Below are 12,287 nucleotides of genomic sequence, written 5' to 3' on the forward strand. Positions count from 1 at the left end.
AACAAAAAAATAAATGCAAAATGCAACAATTTCAAAGATTTTACAGAGTTACAGTTCATAAGAAAATCAGTCAATTGAAATGACTCAATTTGCCCCTAATCTATGGATTTCACATGACTAGGAATAAAGATATGCATCTGTTAAAAAAATAAAATAGGGGCGTTGGTCAGAAAACCAGTCAGTATCTGGTGTGACCACCATTTGCATCACAGAGTGCGATGCATCTCCTTTGCATAGAGTTGATCAGGCTGTTGATTGTGGAATACAATGGCTCTTCAATGGTTTTTGCGAAGTTGCTGGATATTGGCGGGAACTGGACCATGCTGTCATACCAGTCGATTTAGAGCATCCCAAACATGGGTGACATGTCTAGTGAGTATGTAGGCCGTGGAAGAAGTGGGACATTTTCAGCTTCCAGGAATTGTGTACATATCCTTGTGACATGGGGCCATGCATTATCATGCTGAAACTGCAGATTAATGGAATGACAATTGGCCTCACCAGGATTCATCTGTGAAGAGCACACTTCTCCAGCGTGCCAGTGGCCATAGAAGGTGAGCATTTGCCGGCAAAAGTCGGTTACCAGGCTGAACTGCAGTCAGGTCAAAAACCTGGTGAGATGGATAAGCACACAGATGAGCTTCCCCGAAGACTGTTTCTGGCAGTTTTTGCAGCCATTTTGTTGTTGTTGTTGTGCAAACCCAGTTTGGGTCATCAGCTGTCCGGGTGGCTGGTCTCGTACAATCCCGCAGGTAAAGAAGCTGGATGTGGAGGTCCTGGGCTGAGAAAGAAGCTTTTTGTACATATGGAACATTTCTGGGATCTTTTTTTTCAGCTCATGAAACATGGGACCAACACTTCACATGTTGCGTTTATATTTTTGTTCTGTATATACGGTATGCCAACAGTGTGCAACAATGCATCATTTATCATAACCATCCCAGTTAACCAATCCTAATGGCTTCATATACAGTGCCTTCAGAAAGTATTTAGACCCCATGACTTTGTAGCCTTATTATTCTAAGTAGTCCCCCCCCCCCTCAATCTACAAACAATACCCCATAATGACAAAACAAAAATAAGTTATCCTCTCAAGCTCTGTCAGGTTGGATGGGGAGCGTTGCTGCACAGCTATTTTCAGGTCTCTCGTTCGATCAGGTTCAAGTCCAGGCTCTGGCTGAGCCACTCAATGACATTCAGAGACTTGTCCAAAAGCCACTCCTGCGTTGTCTTGGCTGTGTGCTTAGGGTCGTTGACCTGTTGGAAGGTGAGCCTTCGCCCCAGTCTGAGGTCCTGAACTCTCTGGAGCAGATTTTCATCAAGGATCTCTTCATACTTTGCTCCAGTCCCTGCCGCTGAAATACATCCCCACAGCATGATGCTACCACCACGCTTCACCGTAGGGATGGTGCCAGGTTTCCTCCAGACGTGACGCTTGGTATTCAGGCCAAAGATTTCAAATCTTGGTTTCATCAGACCAGAGAATCTTGTTTCTCAAACTCCAAGCAGGCTATCATGTGTCTTTTATTGAGGAGTGCCTTCCGTCTGGCCACTACCATAAAGGCCTGATTGGTGGAGCTCTGCAGCGATGGTTGTCCTTCTGGAATATTCTCCCATCTCCACAGAAGAACCTCCCTGACCAAGGCCCTTCTCCCATGACTACACAGTTTGGCCGGGCGGCCAGCTCTCAGAAGAGTAATGGTGGTTCATAACTTATTCACTTTAAGAATGTGTTCTTGGGGACCTTCAAAGCTGCAGAAATGTTTTGGTACCCTTGTCCAGATCCGTGCCTGGACACAATCTTGACTCGTAGCTCTAAGGACAATTCCTTTGACCTCATGGCTTGGTTTTTCCTCTGACATGCACGGTCAACTGTGGGACCTTATATAGACAGGCGTGTACCTTTTGAAATAATGTCCAGTCCTTTGAATTTTACCACAAGTGGAATCCAATCAAGTTGTAGAAACAGCTCAATGATGATCAATGGAAACAGGATGCACATTTCGAGTCTCAGAGAAAAGGGTCTGAATACTTATGGAGTATTGTGAGTAGATTGATGAGGGAAAAAATGATTTATTCAATTTTAGAATAAAGGCTGTAACGTAACAAAATGTGGAAAAAGTGAAGGGGTCTATATACACCTTCTGAATGCACTGTATTTTAGAGTAAGAAACATGTAATATAACAATAAAATACAACACTGAAGTGATTCGCATCTCACGTCTGGAACAATTATTCTCAAAGAACAATCACTTGAAATGGGGCTCAATTCGGCAAGTTGAAAGACATTTTCAGGGTTACAACCAAACTCTGTCTTTTCAATAGACAGGTGTTCGATTTACTTTATCAGACCAGTTTCTTGGAATTTTCTAGACGGATTAACAATTCTACATTGAACACTGCATGGGGATGAATTATGGCCACAGCATCTGTTTGATCCAGAAGTCTATTGACACACCAAAATGTGTCGGATATCTCTAGCTTAAACTGTTTTCATGCATGGGCTGCGTCTCAATCCACCACATCCGCCTATGTCAGCCTTGCGCATCTGCAGTCGAAGGTGGCTGAGCTACAGTGGTGTTTGTCAGACCAGGAGACGGGTCTTAATGACCGACGAAAATACGCTCTGTCTTTATCAAACTAATATTTGTGCATATTTTCAGTGTGGTAATAGCCTAGGCTAACCAATTCTAAATGTCACTAGCAATTTAACAAAAGTAGGGTCGTCACTGAGGTAAGTTGCCACAGCCACAAAGTAATAAACCCTGCTTGTTTCTACAATTTTGCATCTAAAAATCTGATTTTAAACCTAACCCTTAACCACACTGTTAAACTTATGCCTAACCTTAAATTACAACCAAAAAGCACATTTGTTTATTAATTTTTAAAAGAGCCAATTTTGACTTTGTGGGTACCATAACTAGTGACAACCACAAAGTAGCCTAAACAGAAAATTAAGCAAATATTCCAAAACCGCAGCTCATTGTTGGACCACATATTCCCCTAGTCCATTTCGAATTTGTGATAAAACTATCATTTCACTTGCGTATCCCATCAGTTCAATAAGTTTATATCAACAATTATTTCTATAGGCACACACAGCACGCATGTGTAGAGCAAGCAGTCGGAAAGCAATTGAGTGAGTGAGGGATGAAGGGGAAAGGGATTTAGGAGGCAGAACTGTGTGATGCGTAAACTGTGTGATGCTTGGCTTATTTTTTGTTGTGTTCCGCAAATGCAAATGTACAAATGGAACACTAGAGCCAGAGCAAATTAACGTCGTCTTCAAGACAACATTTTGACCAAATCGTTTTTTTTTTCTCTTTCTTTTTAATGTAAAAAAACCTCTGGTTAAATCGAGTTCTAACAGTCCGAGTACTTGATTACTCATGCCCATCAATATGTGTAACGCGCTGAAGCCTGCCTTCCGTTGCCTAATGCATTTGAATGGTAAAAGGGAAGCACGCTTCAATTACCACCTGAGAAAGAAAAAATATTTTGCTCTTTTTAAAATCGTGGCCATCAAAACTGTTTTTAACACACAATTGCATTTACAACTGTTAAGCAATGGTTGAGCTTAGTAAAAGCACGTTTCACTCCAGCAGCAACAAATGAGCCGTTTGAAAAGTTGTAGCAGCAACTCTCACGCTGTCATATTTCCATCAATTGGTAGTTCAATCAAGGCTAAAAGCATTATTTTGCAATGGGATTTTCCTGCATCTCCCAGGCTAATTTTTTGGGATCGGACCAAAAGCTTACCGGCTAACGGAAGCCCTGGTGTGTGAAAAGCAAGCGACTGAGTATGAGAAGGAGCAAGTGAGTGAGTGTGAGAGAGAACAAGTGAGCAAGCGAGCGTGAATACCCATCTGTCATTCACCTGGATGACCTTGTAGAAGTATGCGTACTGCCGAGCGGTGTTCTTGTACTGGCTGAGGACGTCCTGGATGGCCTGAGTGGACAGCAGGTGGCGTACTTCCTCCTCCTCGTAGTAGAGAGGGGTGTCGTAGTCCCCGGGGAGGGTCTTGATGTAGGGCAGCCAGGGGGAGGAGGGGTCAGCCCGCTCACACAGCAGGTGGAGGGCCAGAGTCACATTACCCATGGCCTGGAGAATACGGTCCTGGCTGTACAGGGGACCTGGGAGGGAGAGAAGATAATTTACATACAGAACAGTGTGTGTATGTGTGGACCCTAGGGGAGGACAAAGCACAAGGGGTTTCAAATGTCAGAGCTCAAAGCCTTGTTGTCAAATTAAAACGTTATTTGTCACATGCGCCGAATACAAAAGGTGTAGTAGACCTTACAGTGAAATGCTTACTTACAAGCCCTTAACCAACAATGCAGTTAAGAAAAGTAAAAAAATAAATAATTGATGAGTAAAAAAATGTAAATAACAAATCATTAAAGGAGCGGCAGTAAAATAACAGTAGCAAGGCTATATACAGGGGGTACCGGTACAATGTGCTGGGGCACAGGTTATGCGAGGTAATATGTACATGTAGGTAGAGTTAAAGTGACCACGCATAGAAAATAAACAGAGTAGCAGCAGCTTAACAGAGGGGAGACAATGCAAATAGTAGCCATTTGATTAGCTGTTCAGGAGTCTTATGGCTTGGAAGGTATAAGCTGTTAAGAAGCATTTTGGACCTAGACTTGGCGCTCCGGCACCGCTTGAAGTGCGGTAGCAGAGAAAACAGTCTATGACTAGGGTGGCTGGAGTCTTAGACCATTTTTAGGGCCTTCCTCTGACACCACCTATAGAGGACATGGATGGCAGGAAGCTTGGCCCCAGTGAGGTACTGGGCAATACGCACCACCCTCTCTAGTGCCTTGCGGTCGGAGGCCGAGCAGTTGCCATACCAGGCAGTAATGCAACCGGTCAGGATGCTCCCGACGGTGCAGCTGTAGAACTTTGAGGATCTGAGGACCCATGCCAAATCTTTTCAGCCTTTGTCTTGATCACGTTGAGGGAAAGGTTGTTATCCTGGCACCACACGGGCCAGGTCCCTGACCTCCTCACTATAGGCTCTCATCGTTGTCGGTGATCAGGCCTACCACTGTTGTCGTCAGGCAAACTTAATGGTGTTTGGGAGTCGTGTCTGGCCATGCAGTCATGAGTGAACAGGGAGCACAGGAGGGGACTAAGCACGCACCCCTGAGGAGCCCCAGTGTTGAGGATCAGCATGGCAGATGTGTTATTAGCAACCCTTACCACCTGGGGGTGGCCTGTCAGGAAGTCCAGGATCCAGTTGCAGAGGGAGGCGTTTCCAAAACTGTAAAAAATATTGTCTGTGAGTATAACAGAACTGATGTTGCAGGCAAAAGCCTGAGAAAAATCCAATCCGGAAGTGCCTCATGTTTTGAAAGCGCTGCGTTCCAATGTGTCCCTATTGAGCAGTGAATGGGCTATCAACCAGATGATTCTTTCTCCGTATTCCCGAAGGTGTCTAAAGCATTGTGACGTAGTTTTACGCATTTATGTTGAAGAATACCCGTAGGCGGCTACATTGCGCAAGTGGTCACCTGATGCTCCCAGAGAGATTCTCGCGTAAAATACAGAGGTAGCCATTACTCCAATCGGTCCTACTGAAAAACTAATTGTCCCGGTGGATATATTATCGAATAGATATTTGAAAACACCTTGAGGATTGATTCTAAACAACGTTTGCCATGTTTCTGTCGATATTATGGAGCTAATTCGGAAAAAAGTTTGGCGTTGTAGTGACCGCATTTTCCGGTCGATTTCTCAGCCAAACGTGAAGAACAAACGGAGCTATTTCGCCTACAAAAATAATATTTTTGGAAAAAAGGAACATTTGCTATCTAACTGGGAGTCTCGTGAGTGAAAACATCCGAAGTTCTTCAAAAGGTAAATTATTTAATTTGATTGCTTTTCTTATTTTTTGTGAAAATGTTGCCTGCTGCTAGCAGGGCATAATGCTATGCTAGGCTATGATAAACTTACACAAATGCTTGTCTAGCGTTGGCTGTAAAGCATATTTTGAACATCTGAGATGACAGTGTGATTAACAAAAGGCTAAGCTGTGTCTCAATATATTTAATTTGTGATTTTCATGAATAGGAAAATTTTCTAGGGATATTTATGTCCGCTGCGTTATGCTAATTAGTTTCAGGCGATGATTACGCTCCCGGATCCGGGATGGGTAGTATCAAGACGTTAATAGAGCTGTTATCTTCCGAATAAACTCTTAAAGACCTAGTAATATTTTACATCAATAGCAGTCAATATTAATCGTCACCTTATTTCAGTCTCATCTGAAAGTTGTAAATTCTTGGTTATCTTCACGAACCCTGGCTAACAAGTTGAATCAGCAATACAAAATTGGGTTTAATTATTTATTTACTAAATACCTATCACACAGAATTACATATACACAGAACGCAAATTATGTCATACAGAAAACGTCCCTGGTGGACGGAGCCGACATGGCTGGTTACACAAAGGAAAGGGGGTTGGGTTTGAGTGAAAGAGCGGGAAGACTGAGGAACAAAGGGAGAAGCTGTGCTATCGTAAATACAGCATCTTATGCATTCTAAACTACCGCCCATTTGGAAAAGGAAAATGCAATAAATATTTACTCTGAGCTGCGCTTTGGTAGGTTGGTCGTAGATGCTGGCCGTGTTGGCCAACAGAGATCTTCCTGTCCTCGGAAGAATGTGACTGGTGGTAAATTTGATACGTTGTAGTATCGTCGTTGTATGGTAGACGGGTTAGGTCATCCGTCCTTTCCTAGCCCACGTTTACAGCTGCTGTTGCTAACTCAACGGCTAGGATGTCTCACTTCTTTAGTGAATAAGAGTTCAAAGTTTATACCATTCACAACCAAAGCTCACGCTGAGGTTTGCTTAGTTCTGTAGTTGATATATTAGTCCTTTTCAACGTATGGACTGTCGTCCTATCGTCCTCAGAACAGATAGTTACATTTTCGTCAAGGCTTTATATAGTGGAGGGAGAGAAGGGTGTGTTTCATAGTTTATAACCCATGTCTCTTCACAGGGGCGGGCCACTGACTGAGCAGAGCTCTAACTTCATGAAAATCCAAATCTCTCATTTGGAAGCTAAAATTACATTTAATCTTTTCACAAATAGTTTCATATTTACACATTTAAATTGCACAACAATTCCATGGGAATCTGAACTAGAATCTGTAGACTTTCCCAGATACAGTTTATGTCGCCCTGTCATCAGTCATAATATCTCAGATGACAACCGAACTGACATCATATTCATTAAGTACCAACGCATATTTTCAACTGGTTCTATTACCGAAATATGGTTCCTTTCCCCCACTTGTTTGATGTTCCCAGATTCTTCTCTATGTTCAACAAAGGCTATTCAAGAGTCCTTCAGTAGAGTCAGAGAGAGAGGGAAGGGAGAAAGGTATTTATAGGGGGGTCATAAACCTTACCCACAAGCGAACGTCATGACACAAAATAAAAATGCATTATTATTTCAATACCATTACTACAGAGAATCAGACAAATTATGTTACCCTCTGCCTATTGGCTACAAGCCGGTCTCAAAACACAACACTGCCCATTTATGACAAAAAAAGCTCTTTATCCGACTCGCTTTTCAAAGATGTCTAGAAATGTACAAGCTTTGCGCTCTTAAAGGAAGCAATCTCTCCCCTATTGCCGACTACAAATAATCTATAACTGGGATAACAACTCACTAACTAGCAAAGGATATGAACAAAATGTACACGTGGCTACATGCAGCTCTCTCTTAGATTCAAAACAAGCGTATCTACTCACAACCGCTCATGCTGTAAAGACAGTCCAGTTCAAAGTAAATGGCACAGGTCCATATATGGCAATAGTCCATTTGCATATTGGCCAACTGCAGCTCTGATTGGTTATGCCGCACTGGTCTGTGTAGAGTACAGGCTGAGTAGTACATGTCAATGCAATAGAATCCTACTCCGATCCGTTCTGCCTACAACAAAATCGCCTGCATAGTTTGATTTGTTTCGGTATGTTGTATTGAAAGTGGCTAATATTGTGTTGATTTTATCACAATTGCCACAGTAAAGGGAAACGTTGATAGTGCTAACAGGGAAAACTCTAGAACAGTGGTCACCAACCTTTTTTGATTCAAGATCACTTTGAGACAAAATGAGACAAGGGAGAGAGCAGCAGACTGAGCCTCTCAAATTCCCTCCGCTCTCCCTTTCCTCCACTGACACTCACCAAATAGGGACACAGTCTTCCAGCTGATGGCAAAACTCGAGTCACACCGCATTATTTCTGCCTCATGCACAAATTAATGTTGTTACTATGAACAGAGAAAGTGAAATATTCCTTGAATTGAATAAAAGTCCCAAGCCTAATAATAACAACGCAGGTCTATAGATAGACTTTCCTACTCATTCATTACGGCTGCACTGCTTGTAGTAGCACTGAGTGGAAATAGGAAGAACGCGCATTTTTTGGCTTATAAAAGTGTTGAATACGAGGTGTTGACAGTGATGAGTAAGAACATAAACATGAACTCAGTCATAAAAACAGCATCTCTTTGCTGTATTCATTGACAGTCTCTCTCTAGTCGTGGTGTTAAATGTTTTGAAATCTCACAGTATCAACTTGGCTGTAGCTTTCTTTTATGGTTGCTACGTTACTGCAGACATGGTCTACTGAGGCATCCGATTGGCCAACGGCAGGCCTATAGTGCACTTGATTTGCTCTCCGGGTCCACCGGGAAGGCATAGTTTGTAGACACATGAAATGGTTCAAAATGGCAACAGTCCGCCTACCCAGCGCAGCTGAATCGGGTGTGCCTACCGCCAACAGCCCAAGATGAATAAAAAAATTTAAAAAAATAGGAACAAGGCTTTTATCGTTGGGATTTTTCAGAAATGTTTGGCGATCGACTAGGAATGCCTTGGAGATCTTCCACTGCTCTAGAAAGTTGACTGAAGTTTAATCTCGTGCTTCTCTCTGTCAGCTGATATTTCTACTGTGCAGTCCTGGGGAAGCTGCACGGCAGTCTCGAAGGCTACTGCATGCCCGCGCGCAGCTTAGAGGGAACATTGCTTGTGACTCTGTGGTCGAGCACCAGCACCTGCTCCTTGAGTGACAGGGGGCATGGCTTGGTGTGGGAAACAGCATGTAGCAGGAGGAGAGGGAGAACGGCGACTCAAGTAGTAAACTAGAAAAAAATATATATATATAGCCTAAGTTGCGTATTACTTTAAACATACCAAACACTGAAATACTGTTATAGAAGTGAAAGTAAAAAAACAATACCGGTCTGTGTATCAATACCGCTATATAGTAATATCCGGTATACCACTCAGCCCTCTATGGGGCTTACGTTGTCACTCACCCAGGACAGAGTTCTTGGCCGATTCCACAGTCATCAGCATCTTCCTGGGGATCCACAGAAACAGCTCCTCTGCCTGAGGAAACAAATGCTATCAGAATGGACAGTGGATTTCCATGCTTGAATTACATGGCTGAATCTAAAGTTTGGCGTGATTTTTTTGGTACGTGATTTTAGTTCACCCCAGGCTTATTTGAATAAAATTATTCATTGTACACTTAGTGAAAAATCATTCAAGAGTGTTACATCATTGAATAAACTCCCACCAACTCACAGAGAGGAAAGGGCAGAGCTCTGTAGTGTTGCACGGCATGCTGAAACCTCAGTACTTTTTCGATATCCCCCAAAAAGAAAGTTAGGTGCTAGAATTTATGCTACGTTCAGCATTTCTTTCAAATGTATCTCACGTGATTGAGAGGATCAAGTCTGTCTATCAGCACAGCTGTTTCTATAGCACGAAGAGCAAAGTGCCTGCTCCACTCATTCCTTGCTAAAGCCGTCTGGGCCGTAACCTCCCCACTCACGCTGCACAGAAATTAACACTTAAATAATGCAACACGGCATATAGAACGTGGAAACTGTTCATTACTGTTCGCAAAACAATGTCGATACAAGCTAGAACACTTATACAATGCAACACGATACTGGTATCTTCCAGCTTTAACTTCCTTGCTAGCTTACAGCTGAAGCAATGTCAATTCACTCCCCTAGTACCATAACGCAAAATATGTGGATTTCGAAAGCTGATTGTCACCAAAAACATTATAAATTCACTTAGTCACCAAAAAGTCATTAACTTGCTTCATCTCCCTTGCCGCCTGTCTGGTTCCCACATTCTGCCTCATGAAGTCAATACTTCTTCTATGCAAATGTTGTGGATGAGAACAATAAAATAAATGGTTCTCCTAGCAGTTGCTAATAAAATAATAAAGTCCTCAAAATGGAAAGGATTGTCATCTGTAGCCCCGTGAAATTAGCATATTCTATATATTTTTTACCCTTATTTCACCAGGTACGTTGACTGAGAACACATTCAGCAACGACCTGGGGAATAGTTACAGGGGAGAGGACGGGGGAAATTAATGAGCCAATTGGAAGCTGGGGATGATTAGGTGGCCACAACAGTATGAAGGCCAAATTAGGAATTTAGCCAGGACACCGGGGTTAACATCCCGACTCTTACGATAAGTGCCATGGGATCTTGAGCACTGAGAGCCAGGCGTTTAACGTCCCATCCGAAAGACAGCATCTTACACAGGGCAGTGTCCCCAATCACTACCCTGAGGCATTGGGATATCATTTTTTGGGGACCAGAGGAAAGAGTGCCTCCTACTGGCGCTAAAACACCACTTCCAGCAGCATCTGTTCTCCCATCCAGGGACCAAACAGGACCAACCCTGCTTAGCTTCAGAGGAAAGACAGTAGTTGTATGCTGCTGGCCAATAACTCTAATGCATGCATTGCACATACTCCTATTGAATAATATGCATTTGCCTGTATTGTGATTTACCCAGTTAATCAATAGAGATATACAAATAAATGATAAACCTTTGTTGTTTTGTAGCTAGGTTGGTTAAGGGAAAGGGGGCTACCAAGTCAATTGTACAACTGAATGCATTCAACTGAAATGTGTCTTCCGCATTTAACCAAACCCCTCTGAATCAGAGAGGTGCGGAGAACTGCCTTCATCTACATCGTCGGCGAACAGTGGGTTAACTGCCTTGTTCAGGGGCAGAAAGACAGATTTTTACCTTATCAACTCTGGGATTAGATCTAGCCAGCTTTTGGTTACTGCAGCAACGCTCTAACCACTAGGTTACTGGTTAAAACAAAGTGATTGCATAATTGATTATTTAATGCATAAATGGCTGTCTCAAAAAAAAAAAATGGACATCAAAATGTTCAAATGTGATATGATATTGAACTCAAAAGATGTCCAAAGATTTAACAGATCAGTAGTTGAGTTTGTCTGGATCAAGAGCCTTTCTGTGACTTTGGCTAATAAGTCTTCCTTTGTTATGGTATCATTTTGGTATCGAGTAGCTTGATATTAAACCTGGTATCGGTATCAAAGTCATAATTCCGCTATCATGACAGGAACAGAGCCCTGGGAGTCGTACAAACAACTCGGCCTGTTTGATCGATCAGACCTAAACAGCAGCCATTTTAGAACATCGATAATGAGGGCTAATTGGTGGGTCATTATGAGAAGAACACCAATAAGAGAGAATTAAGCCTTGTTTCCTCTGTTGAAATATAATCAAGGAGCTGATCTATGGAGGAAGCCTCAGGTCAAGGCCTTTCTCATCCTTAAAAATACCTTGGAGTAATTTTGTTAATCAGTTCAACTTGTACAATAAGAAACTCTGGTTTCCATTGCAAAACGTTTTGCTACGATGTGCACTAATGATCACGACCCAAGTGATGTCACCCTGACAACTTGCCATGGACACCGGCCGATCCGGTTGTAGCAACCCACCTTGATGTCCTTGGTGGCCCTGAGGCCGAAGCCCTCGCCAGCAAAGTTGGCGATCTCAAAACCCTCGCAGGACGCTCCACTCTCCTGAGCCCACGCCATCAGTGTCGGGAAGAACTCCTCTCTGCTGCCCTCGAATATCACTGAGATACCTGGGAAAGAGACGGAGAAACACACGCACACACAGTTATGATCAAACTCAGAGTTCTTCCTATTTAATCTATATAGGCCATGGCCATGGCCAAATCCAGCTGTGTGTGTGTGAGTGTGTGTAGTAATCGTAGTTTTATTACCATTTTCCATTAGGAAAATGTGGCGCCGGACAACGTGAGGGGTAAGATTTTAATTTACCGGTCATTTGAGAAATTTACCAGACTCATGTGCATTTGGTGCATAACCCATTACGGCATCCACCCACAGAGCTTAGAATGACAGAAATCCAATTTACATTATGTTTATGCATCTTAA

The 12,287-nt window shown here is 42.8% G+C and overlaps 1 protein-coding gene across 3 annotated transcripts in view; it reads right to left on the minus strand.

Moving 5' to 3' along the window:
- setd3 (SET domain containing 3, actin histidine methyltransferase) overlaps positions 1-12,287 on the minus strand; it is a 74,604-nt gene that overhangs the window by 36,332 nt on the left and 25,985 nt on the right. For all 3 annotated transcript variants that reach the window (XM_024401004.2, XM_024401001.2, XM_024401002.2), the window contains exons 4-6: positions 11,823-11,971; positions 9,347-9,419; positions 3,878-4,134 (exon numbers count right to left, since the gene is read on the minus strand). In XM_024401004.2, coding sequence (XP_024256772.1) covers positions 3,878-4,134; positions 9,347-9,419; positions 11,823-11,971 — 479 coding nt within the window. The remainder of the gene's footprint in view (positions 1-3,877; positions 4,135-9,346; positions 9,420-11,822; positions 11,972-12,287) is intronic.

The sequence above is a fragment of the Oncorhynchus tshawytscha genome, linkage group LG11, assembly GCF_018296145.1.
Source record: "Oncorhynchus tshawytscha isolate Ot180627B linkage group LG11, Otsh_v2.0, whole genome shotgun sequence".
NCBI classification, from domain to species: domain Eukaryota; kingdom Metazoa; phylum Chordata; class Actinopteri; order Salmoniformes; family Salmonidae; genus Oncorhynchus; species Oncorhynchus tshawytscha.